Source organism: Haliotis cracherodii, unplaced genomic scaffold, assembly GCF_022045235.1.
Source record: "Haliotis cracherodii isolate W230 unplaced genomic scaffold, xgHalCrac1.p SCAF_5, whole genome shotgun sequence".
In the NCBI taxonomy this organism is placed as follows: domain Eukaryota; kingdom Metazoa; phylum Mollusca; class Gastropoda; order Lepetellida; family Haliotidae; genus Haliotis; species Haliotis cracherodii.
Window position 1 is genome coordinate 55,148,816 of NW_027266308.1, and position 20,508 is coordinate 55,169,323.

The window sequence follows — 20,508 nt, forward strand, 5'->3', positions numbered from 1 at the left end:
GGGTGTGCCTATTAATGTGGTTGTGATCACAAATATAATGGCTTGGTCTCTGTGTCTTGTAGCTCACTGATAACAGGACCTATGAAGACGAAGACGCTTTAAAGTTAAAATACATCTTAAATAAAGAATATAACAAGTTCATAAATGCCAGTTAGGAATATTATTACAATTTGTTCCTTTTTGCCTGCCATTGGTACTTAGTATGATATCCTAGATAAATATTTGCAGGAGGAGAATGATACAAATGGTATCAATCACGGAGTGATTTTTTTATATATACCTTCTTCTCTCCCGAGTTGAAATATACTTTATCTACAATAACCTCTGATGCTACTGTTTTCTCAGACTTAATATCTGGAGGCCAGTGGCTGATAGAAGCTTGTGTGGCTGCATCAATCTGTGAGGCTGTGTCTTCAACTTCCTCCTCCTTCCCATATGCTGGGAAGGGCAGGTCATCAAACAAACATTGTTCCTCATCAATATCGTCAGGAGAGGAAGGTGTGGGACTTTGTGGGGGGATATAAATGAACCTTTCATCCATATCTGAAATACAAACAGCTCTAACATAACTATACTTGTCTTGCTCTCGGGATATATTTGTGAGAAGAAATGTGTTATTTGTCATGTGTAGACCCAAATATTGAATGTTAAGTATCCTGGTTATTGCAAGTGTACCAGAGCATGGAGACATGCAAAAGCTGAAATCCTGGCTGACAGGTTTAACCTCTTCCATCACATGGGCAAGGTGTCCAACTAGGCCTAATCAGGTCTGTGGTTAGATCCAATCACAGGACTCAGAGAATTTGTTTTGTTGCTAAACAAGGACCACTTGAGTTTCATTCTTAACTTCAAACACAAACAAAAGTAATCACTGTCCTTTCATAACACCCCTCCCACACGTTTTAGTCGATGAGACACAACACAGCATTCATTCCCATTGCTGGGTAGGCTACATGGATTAAGCTGCAGTCACTATTTAGTATTACATGTATAGGATCTAGGGCTGGGACGAGTCCAAATTTACTACCCGGGTACCCACCCCCCTATTACCCGACCCTACCCGGGAAACCGCTGTTGGTCTCAGGAGAGGTCTCAACATGTCTGATTGGGAACATTTTTAGCCCTGGCAAAACGTATTTAGATACATGTATTAAACAATCTGGTCATTCATACACTGAAGCCGAATTAACTTATATCTTTATTCAACCATATGAAAAATCAGAAGAAATTGGTGCATAGTCAGAAGGAAATGCGAACATTAGTGACTTGTAGTGTAACCATAGAGTTCTTGATAATTTTTGTCATTAAACAATATATCACGTGACTAACCACAGGTCTGGGTAGTCCTGTGGGTACCCAGGACCTACTCAGTACCCAGCCGACCCGGGTACCCGTCCAAGCCCTAATAGGACCTAATATTATTTGATAACAAAGTAGGCTAGTATGCAGTGTTCACCACCCCAACCCCAAGAGAAACACGATACACTTGTGATCTGTACAAACTTCTCATCTATTAACATGATTAATGAGATACTACTTTGATCAAATAGGCCACATTGCTTTTGCATAATGTTGCATGTTTCAAGTTCCCAAAGGTCAACAAATAAGGTGTCAAAGTCAGTTCGTTTGCTTACGTTTTATGCATGTATGTTCTTTCATTACACCAAACTGATGCACGTTATATATTTCATATATAAGCATACCTGTATGAAGCCTGTGAAATCAATAAAGCGACATGATTTCACATATTTCTCAACCCACGTAGCACCAAATAGATTAAAAGTTCGCGCGTGCATTCTTTCATGACGTCATATCGCAGGCACGCACCTGTTTAATTAGGTCAAAAGATTATAAAATGTATGAATGCCTGCATTCGGTTCCTGTCAAATTAATGGGCCAAAGAAATATGAATAAACAAATATTTGACACAAATTTAGATTCTTTATGCACATATTTTTCAGTCCGTAATACCAGGAAGTACCGGAAGTACCTGGAAATTGACAAGCCACGCTTTCATTGACGTAATACACAATAACATTCAGTCTTCTACGACTTCGCGATGGATGAATCTTCAACAACATCAATTTCCTTTCACTCTAACGGTGTTGGTATGTAATCATCGCCTGCCTAGCTTATTTTGCAAACATGGACAAAAAAATGATTGATACATGCATGCCGATTTCATCCTTTCCAGGACAACTGGTTGCATATTTCAAAGAGCTGCCAGTGTCACAATAATCAATCTTTGTCTTAGACGGTACATATATGACTGTAACCATTGTTTCTGCACATGTATGATAATTTCAAGTACATTGTCAAAATACCCGTATTATTTAAGCATAACCCAGATTTATCCTTCTCACATTAACATCTACCATGTTTTGCCGATTACCTTTGAAGAGCCAATCAATGATTATTATATTGCATCACTACAATACAGTGTCACTGTGACGTTAACACTTGCAGTTGTATCAACATACATTAACCATTTAACCATGGTAACATTGTGAAATACTGCAGGACATCTTATTTGAAGAATGATAACATACATATCAATATGAATATAAGGAAATATGTAATCATGAACATGCTCATGGCAGTATAGGCCTAGACCCAGATGACTTTATATTACAGACTTTATATTACCACAGATGGATGATTTCATTATCCATATTAGCCATGCCAGAGTCTGCTGGTGTTTGATGCGCCCTTGGAGTTATGTCTTGACTTATGGGACTTCGTGTCGCGACTCTCGGCTCATGCACCCTTATTCTTGATGTGGTTAGATTCACCATGTTGGCTTCCAAAAGGAAATTAATCCCAATTAACTCACTCATTTGCCCATTATGTCTAAATAGATCCTATGTTATATATGATAACACAAGTTTACAGATTTGGGAATTAATATTCATGATTGATATAGGAATTAAAACTAAAATTTACAAGTAGATCTATTTGATAATTAAATGAGGGAAGAATGTAAGCATGGAAAATATTGTCAACCAACAACAGCAATTATTGTTTCATTTTGTAATTTATATCAGACACATAGAAATAATCAGGATAATAGGGAACTGTCAAGATTTGTATGTGGACTTCTGTTTGTTTCTTTGAGACAGACATGATACAATAAACAATTGCCCTTTGCAGTGGAATCATATGATAAAAAATTGCTGCAAGTTTCATAAGGATACTGTCTGACAGCAATTGATGGACCCGTATGTTTTTTAGCGAGCCTTGCCACAGTGTTGTGTGCTAATTGTCTATTTCAACATTCGTCTACTGTCATTAAGGCACAAACAAAAGGATTTTATTGAAATTTAGAGTAGTCTTCCTGTGTTGTTTGGGCATATTGGGGGAAACAAAATTTTTTTATAAGTATATAATTAGCTTTTTCATTTATATATTAATAGTGTGAAGGTTTATATTTAAACCAAATTATTAGATTTGAGTTCACAAGAAATAATTGGAAGCATTTTTGTATCAACTAGTATTGATATACGGAACAGTGTTCTAAATTAAGGGGGGCATGGGTGGCCCAGTAGTCTAAGGTGCTGCAATTGCTGTGCAAAGATGCATCCCTTTGGGTATGTCAGAAACCTATTATCGTGGGTTTGAATCGAAGTTTGCCAAGATTATGTTTCTAGGTTTGTCAGAACCATACCCGTGCTTGTGGGTTTCACCAAAGTTGTAAACGTCAGAGACCTCTTCATCACTTTGGGCTTTCCTCCCACATCAAGGTGACACGTGATACAACTTGAATGCTGTTTTATTAAACCCAACTACTCTTAATTAAGGGGCAGTTAGGTAGCCTAGTGGTTAAAGCATTCGATCGTCACCCCGTAGACCCGGGTTCGATTCCTGACGTGGGTACAATATGTGAAGCCCATTTCTGGTGTCCCCTGCCATTATGTTGATGGAATATTGCTAAAAGCGGCGTAAAACCATACTCACTCACTCGCTCTTTTGCTCCTATAGCATTACAATGCCTTTCATGTTATATTTTTAACACTGCCGAAGATATCCATGATGTCAATGTCATATGTTTAGCATTGTGAAGTGTGTGTGGCTTGTGTTCAGTAAATGGAGATCTCAGGTAGCTCAGTCAGTACGGCTTCCTATTACCATAGCCTACAAGTAAACCTGGGTTCAACTCCCCACGTATGTAAATGTATTGCCCAGTTCAGCCTTTTCATAAATGATAAACCCCGTTGGTCCCACATCTTCTCACCAGAAAGTGAACACACACACAATCAAAGGGGAGTAACTCTGTTTGCCTTATGACCACTAACACTAACATGTCTATAATTATATTTGCATGTTCTCTGCATGTGTTTTTGTGCATCCTGTTTATCATTTGCATGTGCATGAACTATGTCCTGTAAATTCACAGCACCTGCATCTTTCACTTCCTATCTACTAACTTGATGTTGTGAGAATTTTGTTTTTTTAAGCTTTGCTTGTGGAATTTCAGTGTGATTATGTTAATAAAATCATTCCAGCATGGCCGTGTTGTATAGTTCTTTGTTCAGTTTTCAATGTTGTGGAAACATTATAAGCATTGAGTGAAAACTGTGAGAATGGTCTGCAGTTTTAATAATAATTTCACTTGTCTAATTTATTTTAAATATTTGGCACTGTTGTTGAGGTCAGCATCATGATCATGGACAGATTTTAAGTCACAAATTGAAATTATGTTCTGGGCATGCTCAGTGATTGTGAGTCTAGACTGACAAACCTTTCTCCATTTTTCACAAATGCTCAAGATGTTTTGAATATTTACTGGAATGGAGTCAGTCCTAAACAAGCTTGTTGTAATCGCCAGAGAAAATGTTTGTCACACATTTGCTCATCAAACAAGTCACAGAAATTGAAAATGTGTTAAACAAAACTGATATTACTGAGTTGTAAACGTCCTCGATTGTACTCCTGATTCAGCACCCAGAATATCTAGTATGGCAGCGTTAGAAATTGGCACTAGTCCTGTAGTCCTTGCCAAACTGCCCTATAGTTAAGGTATTCTAAGGACAAGTCGACATTTGCCATTTTTAAGGGTTTTGCTATATGTTATCATTATAAGGACTAGTGGACTAAAAATGTTAGTTTCTACCCCTGTATGGTAGGAAATACCTTGCTAGTAATTAGGGCTGGGACGATACACCAACAGTAAGATCTGATATGTATCACGATACCTTGCGCATGATCTGATATGTATCACGATACTTGCATTTTACTCTTATCTGTGGTGCGTAAACCAATTTTTTCATAGGCAGGATGATTACCCGGTAAATACCTGACCCACTAACGATTTACAGCAGGCAGTGTCATGTATGGCGCAATGGATGAGAATGTTTACGTTTTCACTACTCATTTTCACTAGTAATAAGTATTTGGTGTAACATTGATTAAAGAATATATTTAAGAAAAGAACCGGTACTGTTTACTTAATGTGCGATTGTGATCAATACTGAATTGTGAAGAAAAACTCGCTATCCACCGATGCATCAGTGTATCGTCCCACTGCCACTAGTAAGGGTATGATCTTTAATACATTGAGTCTACCAGATTCTTAATGAGAAATATAATACAATTATTCAGTTTGTGCAAACTTGTTTGAGTCTACTAGACCAGGCTCTCTGCATCATTTTGAATACATTTATAATGAAATTTTACAAGACTTGGGCTTCAGACTAGTGGCTAATGTGACAATCTGATGATTGCAGATACACAAGGTGTAGTTGAATCCACAGACTGTCAGTCTTCAGACACCAAACTGCTTTTATTGGGGAATGTGTTGATTTGAATTTTGTTTTCACATCTTATTTCCCTACTGATGATAGCATACTGGTGATAAATATTTGACTGAGGCCCAGATTAGTTTGAGAAATAAATAATATATGTTCTGTCATAATCAACATGCAGCATCCAGGGGCAAGGGAGGTAACTGACTCAAGTCACTGAGCAGTACACTTAACACATTCATGTAGTGCTGAATTCTCCTATGTTGAGGCTTCAAGTTTCCCACATATAAAATCATAATATTGATAAACATTACTTAACCAATTACAGTGGATATTCCTTCAGGAAAGACACGGTGTCTCAGACTTGAGAGTGTCAAACATGTGGTGTCCTTCTCAGTCATATTTCAAAATCTGGCAGAAATATCTGTAGTTTCACACACCAATCCATTTGATGAGTCTTCAAGACAAACACTGTGGCAAGACCAGAACAGTTAGCTGACAGGTCATTGTCAGGAGAAAATAGTTGGGGATTGGAATTTCTGTAAGCACACATAGCGCTGCCACCTGATGATCACGTCTGGTAAACGTATTTGCCTCTGGCAACTGTTTAATCTTGTAAGAAATTGTTTAACTTGACCAGCACACATAAAAATGGAGCGTTATATTTCCGAGACTAAAGAGAGATAAATAAGTTTAAATATGTTCATCTACAAAACCAAGACTTATCAATAGGGTTAAGATTATCATTTTTGGAGGTTACAAACAGATGACAGATCCCAATATTTAATGGTGCAAGGTTAGATTTGCATGGGTTGTCATGTGTGTGTTTTTCGTATATTCTTAAACTAGAGATATTTCACCTTCACACGCATATTTTGGTTACCAGGACCAAACCTCCTTGTGTGCTTATGCCATTATCACCGTCACATTGTCTATCATCTGTCTGAACATCACACGATCGAGCCCAGTTCCCGATCATCTGTAGGAAGGAGCTTGAAAGATCTTAAAGAATCGTTTTGTTAGACATGACAAGATCTAGGAATCTGAAACATTTATATCGTAAGCAACAACCATATGGGATACAGATTTGCTTCTTTTGTTTTATTTTTTCGTAAAAATATCAAACTTTGAAAATGTTTAAGAAACCATGAGATTTCATCTTCTCATCATCTTCCCAAGGCAAGGGAGTTAACTGACTGTAACTGACTATTTTGGCTGGACTAACGAGTCTATGCATAGTCCAATCAAAATCTCGTAATTAAATCGACATCCGGTTCGTAAACTGCTGTGCAGATTTCGGTTGATTGCAGGATTTGCAAAGCATGTGTATGTCCAATTCAGTGTCAACAGATATTTCCAAATCTATTCATGTTTTTAATCAAGGTGCTCACATGATTGTATGCACTTTGAGAAATAAGACCCTTTATAATGCAAAAACGATTTTGAGTATCGATCAGATTGTCTTTTCAGGGCACCGCCATTTTGTTTCAAGCAAATGCAAGTGATATGCGGGGTGGAATCTGATTGGTCAATAGGAGGGACATAAAGGGACATAACTCGTAATAGCCATTGGTGGCGCTGCGATCGAGACCAGAAATTCCAGCCTAGTTCAGCAAGGGTGGAAACTCAGTTAACTCCCTTGCCTCGGGAAGCTGTCTTCTCAGAAACAAGACAGATGAGAGAAATGATTTTTTGGTAGGATATGTAGCGTTTAGATAAAGAATTACTCAACTCGAAAGGGTGCACGGGAATCACACACGTTGAGACGCCCAAAGCTAACACCGTATTCATGCGTGCGCGAATCCCGTGCACCCTTTCGAGTTGAGTTGATTGGTTCAACTGCGTCATATAGCCCTGTGACGTAGGGGTAGCATTATGCAGATGGCTGTTACAACGAATGCTCGTTCCACCCATGAGGAACAGGTCTGGTTGTTGATGAAATATAGTGATAGCTAAATAGACAGATATTTTATTCATGCACCGATTGTCTTTAAATGTAATATCCAGTTATGTATGACTGTTTAATAATCTCATACCAACTTTGACTGGAGTAGGTCCAATAGTTTTTCAGATATTGTAGTAAACGTCAGTACCTTAAATTACCTTCCAGACTATAGCTTTGTTGATTGTGGAAGAAAATAGGGTTATTTCCTGAATGTTTGTTATTATAAAAATAACATATTATTACATTAAGACCATACAGTCTTCTTACGTTGAACAGACCACATTACAAAGTCTGAATTAAAAAACACATTCAGCTCACTTTGAGAGTACCTGGTGAGGAATGGTGCCTTGGCACTATTTTTGGAAAGATTCTTTTTATGGCAGGAAATAGTGTTACATCTGACACTTAGCACTAAGGATGCATGATATTACCAGCATATCAGTAACTTAAGTTCACTATTTCCAAGATATGTATCATATATAATTTTTAATCAGTTCAAACACAGGTGTTTCAAATTGCTTCTGAAAACAAAACAGAATTTCACGATATATCATGACACATATCACAATACAGCTTTGTGCATCTTAAAATATTATGATACACTTTAAACCTCCGATACCTAATTAGCACACCTGCTGTCATTATTTGGTAGATGCTCACACCTATACAGATTCACCCAGAAAATCCATGTTATTATTTACAACAGCAAAGCTAACACAGTGTATTTCTGGGTAGTGTTAATTACATCACCATGATCACATTAATTAAGTATGGTGGCAGATTCTTGTCAAATCTTTCGTTGGCTCCGCCCGGGTCACGGGTGGCCCAGTCGTCTCAGGCGCCGCGATTCGTTGTGCAGAGTTGCGTCCCCTGGGCGAGCCAGAAACCTATGATTGTGGGTTTGAATCCCGGTTCACCCTGATTATGTTTCTAGGTTTGTCAGCACCATACGCGTGCTATTGGGTTTCACCGAAGTGGTAAACGTCTAAGACCTGCATCACTTCGGGCTTTCCTCCCACATTAAGCTGACACGCCGTGATATAACTGTAATGCTGTTAAAAGCGGTGTTAAACCCAACTCACTCACTCACGTTGGCACTGCCTATCTGTTCCTGAGTTGCCTTACGTTGTCATCCACGGCAGAGTAATGAATGCCATATCTACATATAGTCGATATCCCAGTTTAGATATAACTCAAATGAAATTAGCAACTTGGAAGCATTGAAATTCAGTGTATAATATGCAATCAATATATGTCAGTATTCAGGTACTTGGAATGTGAGATTTGGTGTGCACTGTGAACAATATTCTCTGAATATGAATCAGTTAGGGTTGAAAGTAATGATGATAGGAAAGATTATATTTGTGACGTGTTTCAAACAGTGTGAAGGAGCCAAGTAAACAATGGTAAACAACGATTGCCAAATATGAGGAACTAATGTTGTATACAACTAACAGTAGATTTTATAGTTGATATTTTGGCAGTGCAAGATTGATTATATTTTGAAGATTTTATTTGTTTAAACACATTGATGTCATACTGCTGATTGTAAGATATTTTAGAAAATATTATAACTGAATATTTGGCAGTGTTGCATGGCATAATGCACAATTGCACATGTATTTGCTTATTTTTTTGCACATCACAATTTAGATACCATTGTACTTCTGTCGCAGTGATGTTTAGGGCTGTCTCTGAAATATTTATGTATGTTACACCAGTGTACAGTCAGAAACAGTGTTCCCGTTGGCTTTTGAAACTGCCATCCTAATTAATGGTCTGGCAACTATGAAAATTACCAGTCCCCCTAATTTTTGTCAGTACCAACTTTCAACAAAAAAAAATCATACGAAAATTACCTGGTTTTAATTCTTTCAACATCATGTTCAATGCAATGATGTCATCTCTGAACTAACTTAGTTAAGTCTACACATCATTCGCACAAAGTTCAGTCACAATTTTCTCTTCTTTTCTTTTTTATTTCGGGCTAAGTCACTACAAATATATATTTAATCTCGAAGCAAAGCGAAATGTTATTTCTTTGCATTAAAAATAGAAAGGGGGAAATCTTGATGGTAACAGACAAGCTGACTTCGTTCACAAAATATACTTATATGAATATCGCTGATGTTTTGTTCAACTACAACGTTTTATGAGGTACTCTATTTACCGGTCCACAGGGACTGGCAGTCACATGAATTACAAGTCTAATTTTACCTGTAAAAAACTGGTGATTACTGGTAAATGGGAATGCTGAGACTACAATAATCAGTATTTTGACAACACCCAGCTGAAAGTGGTTGTAAAGTCATGTGACACTGTAATATGATATGCATGGATGATACCTGCAATAATTCACAAGATTAGGGTTTGTATGATAAATATCATAATACATTCTAGTAGGGCTGGGACGAGTCCAAATGTACTACCCGTGCAAAACGTATTTAGATACATGTATTAAACAATCTGGTCATGCATACACTGAAGTTGACTTAAGTTATATCTTTATTTAACCATGTGAAAAGTCAAACGAATGGTGTATAGTCTGATAGAAAAGCAAACATTAATGACTTGTAGTATAACCATAGAGTTTTAGATAATTTTTGTCATTAAACAATATATCACATGACGAACCACGGGTCCGGGTAGTCCTGTGGGTACCCAGGTCCTACTCAGTACCAATCTCATTAAAATCAGAATTAAGTTTTAGCTGCCGCTAAACAAAGATCTGAGGACATCCCATTACGGGTCACGTTAGAACGACCTTTCACAAACTTTGACTGACCACTGAAATGACTAACAAGAAGCCGACATCAGCCAATTAGAAAGCAGCTTTCTCGAGCTTTATGGCACTCGTTTCAACCTGGTGACTTCCATTTCAGACCGCTTGAAAAATATGTTGACACAGTTCTCGATTAAAAGTTTGAAAACTGAACACACGAACATTCTGGAATGTCTAATATATAGTTGAGATTGTATGGCAGTGCTTCCCACTTACTGTTTATCCCATGGAAGCGAAAGATAGACGATAATTTTGACACACGGGCCGTAACTGTCGTCTGGAATACACCGTGTTAACGTTTTCGAGTTTGCATGATTAGAAAACACATTCCAAATGTCACTTTCATGATCTGGTAAGCGATGCTCTGATTGGTCGGATGAAAGTTAGTTCTGATGTGACCCGAAATGGGATGTCCTCAGATCTTTGTTTAGCGATAGCTAGAACTAAGGTCTGATTTTAATGAGATTGACTCAGTACCCACCCGACCCGGGTACCTGAGTTACCCGTCCCAGCCTACATTCTTGTAGATACTTGTGCATCAGTGCTTACGTTCGAGTGAATGGGTGTTCTGTTTGTGCACCTAACAAGCTTGAAAGGTTGCTTCGTCACAGGCTTGTTTCTGTGGTCACTGCACATCTTGAACTGTTGTTTAATGGGAGCATACTGATGTTATATCGCTGACAATCCTAGACAAAGAGACAGATTGCCAAGTATACAATATTGTATCTCAAACTACAATAAATTATTTCCCATTAAACAAAAGGGCACAATTTTCTCACAGCAAAAATGAATGTCAGTATCAATGTTACAAAATACTCACTGCATTGTGACATATTTCATGACCTCATGAAATGTTGCCCATCTGGACATTATTATATAGTAATTATTATAAAGAAGAACATTTTATCTATACTACACACAAAAAGTTAAGGACTGCCCAATTCTGACAGTAAGTGAGTGAGTATGGTTTTAGCAATATTCCTACAATATGACAGCTGGAAAATGTGGGGATTTGAACTCGGGGAACTATAGTAATATGAAAGAATCGGATGTCCTTAAGCTTTTTGGAAGAGTATACTTATGTGTTTAGTATGCTGCTGACATGGTTAATGAGACTTCAATTAAAACTGGGGGCAAGGGTGGCCCAGTTGTCTAAGGCACCGCGATTCGCTGTGCAGAGTTGTGTCCCTTCGGACGCATGAGAAACCTATGATTGTGGGTTTGAATCCCGATTCTAGGTTTGTCAGCACCATACCAATGCTCACAGGTTTCACCGAAGTGGTAAACGTCTGAGACCTGCATCACTTTGGGCTTTCCTCCCACATTATGCTGACACGCCCGGATATAACTGTAATACTGTTAAAAGCTGTGTTAAACCCAACTCACTCACTCACTCAAAGAAAACTACTGAAAGTGATTAATTTCCCTGTAAGCATGATAAGCATGATATACGTCTGGAGTAAACTTGCAGATTAGTTGTCAAGTGCCTCTAACACACTAAAATGTACATCTAGCTTTCATTTGGAAATATGATATCATTTTAGTTTTATAAATGCCAGCCTTGGAAAAAGCTAAATGTTCCAATACAGACAGATGAACATATTAAGCAATGATCAGCTGTTCTGTGGGCTCTGTCATCTGCCTCAGTAGGTTGTTGAGGACCTGCACTGGTTTGAGGTGAGGTGAAATGGGTTTAACGTCATGTTCTACATAATATAGTGATGTACATGTATATGCATGTGTTTGTGTGTGTGTCTGCTTGTACTAGTCCAGACCCCACTTGGACACAGTATACTGGGGGGCGCGGTTGGGGGGCCTCGTGGTTAAAGCGTGCACTCGTCACTCCGAAAACCGGGTTTGATTCCCGACATAGGTACAATGTGTGAAGCCCATTTCTGGTGTTCCCCGCCGTGATATTGCTGGAATATTGCTAAAAGCGGCTTAAAACCTCACTCACTCACTCACAGTATTCTGACTTCCAAGTCAACTAGTGCTTGTTATATTCTCTTAAATCTGAGTGCTAGGTAACAGAAACTAGCATCTTTTTATCATCTTAGGGTATGATGCAGCCAAGGATCAAACCACAGACTTTCCTCTCCCTGGGCAGGTGCTCTAGCCACTAGACCACGGAGGTGGTTGCATTGGCTTTTGTATTGGCTCCAGCCACACCCCAACTCATCTGCCTATGAAGCGCAGATGAATTCAAGTTGTTTTAATTTAACTAGTGTTAGAAACAAACATATACTTTCTATCAAACAGCATGTCCTTTATATTTACTTTTTACAAAGATATAAAATGAAAGGTCTAGCCTTATTATGTTAAGAAAAGAAGAAAAATAATGTGGAATTCCTCTGGGGTGACATTAATAATAAAGTTCAAGATGCATTAGATATTCCAATAACAGTGATTAAAGGTAGGAAAGTCTTGTAACCATGGTAATGATTGATTATTAACATACATATTACTCAAAAAACGTCGAGGACCACCCGATTCTTTTATCATGTTTATGTTGCTATAGTTAATCTGTCATGGCATGTCACATTAACTATAATGATATTAAAGAATCTGCCGGTGCTTAACCTTTTTTTTAGTAGTATTGTGATACCAGTGTGTCTACAATTGGGAATCTATGTACTGGAATTACCAAATCCTCAGATAAGCTTTTGACTTACGATAAATTGATGAAAAATTCAGTAACGTTTTCTTAGGAGTGCATTTGTTTCCCCTGAATGGACGTTATCATCAGTGCCAAACATTGACCCTTTTTTAATTCAAAAGTAATGGATAAAAAATATGTTTTTTATGACCTTATGAAAGGTATGAAGTTAAGCTGAACTGATGCGAGGCAACCACGGAATAATGTTTTGATGAGCGTGTCATGTACGGATGCAGAGTGTGATGTTAGTGTGACCCGCTGGATGCAAGAGAGTGATCTATGTAGTTGGGAGAAGAGCAGGTTTGTTTGTTTGCATCCTGGGAAAACTTAGTTAATCCTACTGCTGGTATGTTTATCGTCGCCATTGATCAGGGCGCATAGGGCTTCTTGGATCAGCGTTAGCTTTTACATGTGGGGACAATGTTCTTTCAACATGTTGAAGGCAAACTGGGAATAGAACCAACTTTGTTACTGTGGATTTGAAATGTTAATCACATGAATGAGAAGTATTTAGAATGTATAGCACAGTAACTTGTAAGCAGAATGTTACACAATGCCCCTTCAGAAATGATGTGTCCTATGATGTAGTGTTACTTCATTACGTTCTTCATTTTCACTATTGCAATCATGTTGGTTTTTTTGTATTACTTTCCATGACAAAAGAGCACCAAATTTCAATCTTTTTTGATGCCTGGGAATAATTTTGTACACTTTTTTCTTGATTCTATAACTTACATATTCTTATTTTAGCATTTTAGACCAACTGACGTATGCAATTGAAGTACTTTCTTATATATATTTCCTCTTGCAAAGCTTGAACATGTTGAATGAAAGGTATGTTATTGTTATTTGAAACCTTGGATGGACCAATCGGAATCAAGTATGAATACAAAATGAGAACAATCGAAAGTGACATCTTTATGCCCAATGAGATTTATCACATCAACAGCTGTTGTATACATCACCTCTCGCAGGTTGTTTGAAACTGATGGTAATCTTGAAATTGTGAACGAACTGGTGGTAGTATGGATTAAGGGGGAACTTTGGTCACAGGTATGTCTGTACCAATCAATGAGTCCGAGAGACACACGGACCATGAAACAAAAATATCCAATACAGCCTATGCAAGTCTATAAATTGTGGCAAGTCTAGATTTCTGCAGTATCAGGAAGAAAGTCTCTGGGCTCCTTTTTATTATATTCTATAACTATAATTAACAACTGTTTCTTTTGTGTAAAATGTGTTAATTTCAGAGAATGAGGTGGTTATGGCATTATTATTGGTTGAAAATTAAAACAATCACAGAATTTGCACTTATGTTATGTTGTCATCACCTTCATCGTACCTGTTGATAACTCAAGGTCACACCTGTGTAGTAGTCATATATGCATTAAGTCCAGTTAGATATATGATGCCTTAAGGACGTGAGGTTACCACCATCAACTCTGTTATTCGTGTTGTTTGGAAGCCTGAGTCATTGGAAATTTATCATTAAGGGAAAGCTCACTACATGGTCAGACTATTTTTCCTATTAATGTTTCAAAACATATCATTTCTTTTTTTTACCTGAAAAATGATCAATTCTGCTTTTGGGATAAAACCTGAGTTTTTTTTATCCATTTTTTTTAAACAGATAAGTCAATTAAACAAATCCCAAAGGCCAGGAATTTTATAGTTGGTCGAGGTTGGGTTTATGAGTTTTAAGAATGGATAACTTTACTTATATGTATGGCATTTGAAGGGGAATTATCCATAGAAAAAGTTCAATGCCCTCCCCTACCCCTAAGGATGCCAAGTTTGCAGAAGTAGCTGGTTCTCGTGAACATTATAATGTCTGTACAACTGTTCATGTAGATATTCTGTAGAATATCATACCCTGGGAGAAGGTCGCTAGAAGTAAATCTGGACAAGTCTGAAAGTAATGTGAAGTTTTATTGCATTCAAATTTTGCACTTTAATACTAATCTTTTCCATATAGTGGTTTGTTGTGATTGGGGGATTTTTTAAAAGAAAGAATAATAAAGAGTAAAGAAAAAGAGAACAGTCAAACATCAAATATCACGCACAACAACCACCCAGCAAACAAGACAACCTGACAATTCCACAACATCAAACAGGAAAATATTGACCTTCTTTTTTTATCAGTTAATTTGTGTTTGCATCATGCTGAAGCAAACACCCTCATTTTATGTTGCAACATTTGCATCATCAGCTACCTTAACCACTGTCACAAAATAGAGACACACACCTACCTTGAATAGCACTTCATGATTCCTATCAAATCATTGTAAAAGTCACGAACACTGAAGGCACTTAAGGACTCCAACTTGAAGCATGTGGACATCGAACACAAATAAATATTCAAAGAGGGGCAGTTCAATTGTTTGGTTTTCAATAGGTTTCTTGAACAGGACCATTTCCTGCTTAAGGTCAATACAATTTGAAATCATGGGGATCGAGGCTGTGACATTATGAAGCATGATGCTGTGTTCAGACCCTGTCTCGTTATAAGGACTTCAGTGGGCTGCAGGGCATATTTCAATATGACATAGGCTTGATAGGGAGGTATGAGTCTTAATGGTTTGTTGTAACTTCTGGATGTTTATGAGATTTAAGATATTCACATCCTTGAGCTTAATTGTGAAAAAAACATCTTTATATAGAGGATGTTAATTTTTTTATTGTTTTCAATGAGTCCATTTAGTAGATATGTATCATATCAGTGTCTTCATAGATTGGTAGTGTTTTTTAAAACATTTTTTGTTCATAAAGTATGCAATTAGCCCTTGTCAGATTAACAGGTGGTGATCGTTGAGCTGTTCAACATAGGTTGCAATGTGTTATGATAGTTTGCCAGTCTGTCAGGTATCCTACTTATTTGGAAAATATTAAATTCATGTGAAGCTATATTTGAAACTAGACTGTATTTCTGTTTATAGAGGTTTGTTTCTACACAAATAAGACCGCTAACACCAAGTAAAACATCTTTTGATAGAAAATGTATGCCGTATATAAGTTTATATATAAGTATATATCATGTAAACAAGCGTACTGCAAGACATCAGACTTATTAATGTCAGAATAAATGAGATGAACTTATTTGCAAATGTCAGCATTTATGCAGTTCATATGCAACCACACGTGTTGCTGATTCCCATGCAATATACCAGATGTACAGTATTACATCATAATGTCTCATCCATCATCATCATCAGTCACCTGTCATATCATGTCAGGGACATTTGAATATCAAGAACATTAAATTTGGCCTAAAGCACATTTGATTATGTATTCTGAAAATGATTATTGTTATAGGTTTCTGATATGTAAATGCACGTTTGCAAAAGCAAAATGTTTGTTATTATTATATTCATATTTTCTTAATTTAAACAAACAGGTTTTGATATTATCAAAATGATTTTAATCAACAATTATAAAACAGATTTTAGAAGACACTTGTAGAGAAGGGGATGCTAGTTACAGTGTCCGAAATAGAGAACAGTATCTGAGAAGCCCATCCTTAAGCAACATTCCATGAAAATACAAGGGACAAATACAAATTGACACTCAAATACAACTCTGTTGCTGAAAGCAACAAGCCAAAATCTTTTCCCATTGGATACATGTTATAATGAGGGAACTCCACACCAACGAACCCATCAACTGCCTGGGGCTGGGTAAGAGTTGTCTCCCCTTGACTCAGCTTACCACAGTTGAATGGAGAGAGAGAGAGGTTGTATTGATTGAGGTCTGTGTGATGATTTGCCCGCCACATCTGTGATTATTGATCCTGTTTGGGAGGAAGTGCATGTTGAACTGAGGTACATACACCCATGCTGCCGGTGGTGGAACTCGAAGCCGAGTCGCTGTCACCATCCGGAGAGCGATTTAATGGTTTTAGTAGTGATACAGCCAGTATGGACCATGTACTAGGTAAGTATTGATATTTCAAATACAACAGTTGCACCTGCACTTACAGCAGCATTCATAAACAGGCAACAGGAGGACTATATGTTATTATGCTAAGACGATGATTATGTTGAGAGTGGAATGTGATCAGGTTTGACAAGGTTATAGTTGGATTGTTTGTATTGTTGTAATTAACACCTGTCAGTGCTTCATCAGTACATACACCAGAGGAGAAAATGTCGTTATTCAAAAAATTGGTGAAGCGTACCATGAGCAGAGATCGTTTGGACTATTCTGACCTTCCACCTGTGATTGAACAAGACAAAAAGTCTGCAGGCATGTATATAATGTATATATCACTGATATCTTCATTAGCTTATCTTACTAGTGCTGTTATCATATTGTGGAATATGTGAGGTTTTATGCTTAAGATGCTAACAACTGTTATTGTTGTCGACACAACTTAGAAACAGGTGTGGGCATTTAGTGAGAAATTTATGGCATATACTGCTTTGTTGATGGAAGTGTACTGTGAATTTATGCCTGTTTTAAATATAAAATTGCATTGAAACAAGAAATAGTTCAAATAGTTGTTGACATGTTTCATTAACTTGAAAACATGTTACACAGGATTTTCTTGAAATATCGGTAGATGAAAATAAATTTACAACTTCCAAGATTTTTAAAGCTATGTATTGTATGTACTGCAATGAAAAGTTGTTTTCATGAGGAACCAATTCTTGGTGCTATTTGTATTATAAATCTCTCTCACTAGTTATGTTTATTCTTTTGTATTAACATGGCTGTCGTGAGCCAGGAAACCCCTCACTAAGTGTTTTGTACTGTTCTGGCTGGTGGTACTCCGCTAACTAGATGCAGAACAGTAAATACATGTTCACCAATATCCAGAATATGTCAGCTTGTTTTTGACAGCTGTCACTCCACACTATAGTATGTTCATTCAGCTGCAGAGAACACACTTTCAGTCTCAACGAACACATAAGAAATGTTGATCTCATTGTTATTCAAAGGGAAGATTTTATGGGACATTCTGTCTTGATTTTTGACAGAATATTTGCAAAAATGTGTAACTGGGACGCAAATTGTTGTTACTGAAAATAGCTGCATGATTAAATTTGAATTGATGGTATGAATGTGAAATGTATTGGATCACAACCATTGAATCATGTTGATAGCATGGGTGGAATAGTTTTGCATAGATGCAGGATAAATACACTGTCAGTATTTAATTTGACAATAGTTATTTTGGTGTGTGTTTTGGTAAATGGTTTAATGCACTTGTTGGGGCTATCATTATATTGGGATAGACTAGTGCAGTTAAACATGTTAAACAGGTCAGCTGATGCAAAGAAGTGTGTCACCTTATGCGTAGACATTCTGAGAACCCATTAAACACCATCAATAGCATGGTGAATAACAATTTGTAGCAAATACATCCACAGACATTGTCAGTACCTCAGGAACACCAACTGTAGCTGGGTGAATAACAATTTGTAGCAAATACATTCAAAGACATTGTCAGTACCTCTGGAACACCATCTGTAGCTGGGTGTATAACAATTTGTAGCAAATACATTCAAAGACATTGTCAGTACCTCTGGAACACTATCTGTAGCTGGGTGTATAACAATTTGTAGCAAATACATTCAAAGACATTGTCAGTACCTCTTGAACACCATCTGTAGCTGGGTGTATAACAATTTGTAGCAAATACATCCACAGACATTGTCAGTACCTCTTGAACACCATTTGTAGCTGGGTGTATAACAATTTGTAGCAAATACATTCAAAGACATTGTCAGTACCTCTTGAACGCCATCTGTAGCCCGGTGTATAACAATTTGTAGCAAATACATTCAAAGACATTCTCAGTACCTCTTGAACACCATCTGTAGCCCGGTGTATAACAAATTGTAGCAAATACATCCACAGACATTGTCAGTACCTCTTGAACACCATTTGTAGCTGGGTGTATAACAATTTGTAGCAAATACATCCACAGACATTGTCAGTACCTCTGGAACACCATCTGTAACTGGGTGTATAACAATTTGTAGCAAATACATCCACAGACATTGTCAGTACCTCTGGAACACTATCTGTAGCTGGGTGTATAACAAATTGTAGCAAATACATCCACAGACATTGTCAGTACCTCTGGAACACCATCTGTAGCTGGGTGTATAACAATTTATAGCAAATACATTCATAGACATTGTCAGTACCTCTGGAACACCATCTGTAGCTGGGTGTATAACAATTTGTAGCAAATACATTCAAAGACATTGTCAGTACCTCTGGAACACTATCTGTAGCTGGGTGTATAACAATTTGTAGCAAATACATTCATAGACATTGTCAGTACCTCTGGAACACCATCTGTAGCTGGGTGTATAACAATTTGTAGCAAATACATTCAAAGACATTCTCAGTACCTCTGGAATACCACCTATAGCGTGGTGTATAACAATTTGAGGAAAATGGATCCTTGACCCACCTTCATCGGATGTACTGCTACTAGAAGTTTTAGTTTGTTGTGTCGAGTTCCCTGGAACTCTTCTGAGAGCCAGACTTACCATATTTAGTTATATAATCCTCCCCTTTTACCAGCTGAAAAACCCAGCAAAAGAATCTACACAGTTGGTTAAACTTTTCCATAAACCTTTATATTTGACCCATGTTTAGTAATTTATTTTAGTTTTTTGATGTAATGGTAAAATAACCAACCGTAGGTTTATGTTTACAGGTTTTGGTTGGTGTCTTTTGGATAATCAAAATGTTGACATTCTTTAAACTTATTTCATTTGCATCTGAAAACATTTCCATTCAATTTAAAATCACCTTAATTTTTATTATGTAATGCACACCTTTTCCAAGGTAATTGTAAATCTGTGATAACATTTGCTTTGAAATACAGGTTGAAAAATGTCAAGATAACAAGGGAAGTTTCTTGATCCGTACATGACCCTTGACGAGGGATTAGTTTAATGTGTGAAAATCTTTCAGTTTCCCTGAAGGTATTACTCAGATAGAGACAAAAACCATGTTGGAATGTAAAAGATTAAAAAAAAGTGGATTATTTTTGGTTTGGGATCATTGGCTCACTGAAGCTGCGAGCACTAGTGAGAAAATAATGACAAGATGCTTGGAGCCTTTAGGGATGTAGAAGACAATGAGGGGGAAATGGGAGCAATTTGTCCCACCTGTGAAGGGGGCTGCTTCTCAGTAACGAGGGTATGTTTCAGTGGGTATGTGTCATGTTACCTGCAGGGAACAAGGGGGCCTTTGATCTCGTGTAAGGTGAACCAGTCGGAGTAATTTTAAAGTCACCCATGCATACGATTTTACTACCATTAGTATGATTTGTGATGTTTGGAGACATTTGTAGCATGTTTGTATGTCAGTGTTGGACATGTGATTACAGACGTTAGTCACCATTTGAGAATATAGGGTT

At 37.3% G+C, this 20,508-nt stretch overlaps 2 protein-coding genes across 10 annotated transcripts in view; one reads left to right on the forward strand and one right to left on the reverse strand.

Annotated features, from left to right (window-relative positions):
* LOC139442400 (uncharacterized) overlaps positions 1-15,517 on the reverse strand; it is a 28,989-nt gene extending 13,472 nt beyond the window's left edge. The window contains exons 1-2 of the mRNA XM_071223215.1: positions 15,377-15,517; positions 281-543 (exon numbers count right to left, since the gene is read on the reverse strand). Coding sequence (XP_071079316.1) covers positions 281-541 — 261 coding nt within the window. The 5' untranslated portion in view covers positions 542-543; positions 15,377-15,517. The remainder of the gene's footprint in view (positions 1-280; positions 544-15,376) is intronic.
* The window catches only part of LOC139442398 (echinoderm microtubule-associated protein-like 2), a 91,694-nt gene continuing 73,186 nt past the window's right edge, over positions 2,001-20,508 (forward strand). For 7 of the 9 annotated variants that reach the window (XM_071223206.1, XM_071223201.1, XM_071223208.1 and 4 more), the window contains exon 1: positions 16,921-17,057. In XM_071223206.1, coding sequence (XP_071079307.1) covers positions 16,958-17,057 — 100 coding nt within the window. In that variant the 5' untranslated portion in view covers positions 16,921-16,957. Of the gene's footprint in view, positions 2,109-16,920; positions 17,058-17,149; positions 17,370-20,508 lie in introns of those variants that run through there. The other 2 variants (XM_071223209.1, XM_071223202.1) reach the window with 2 other exon arrangements.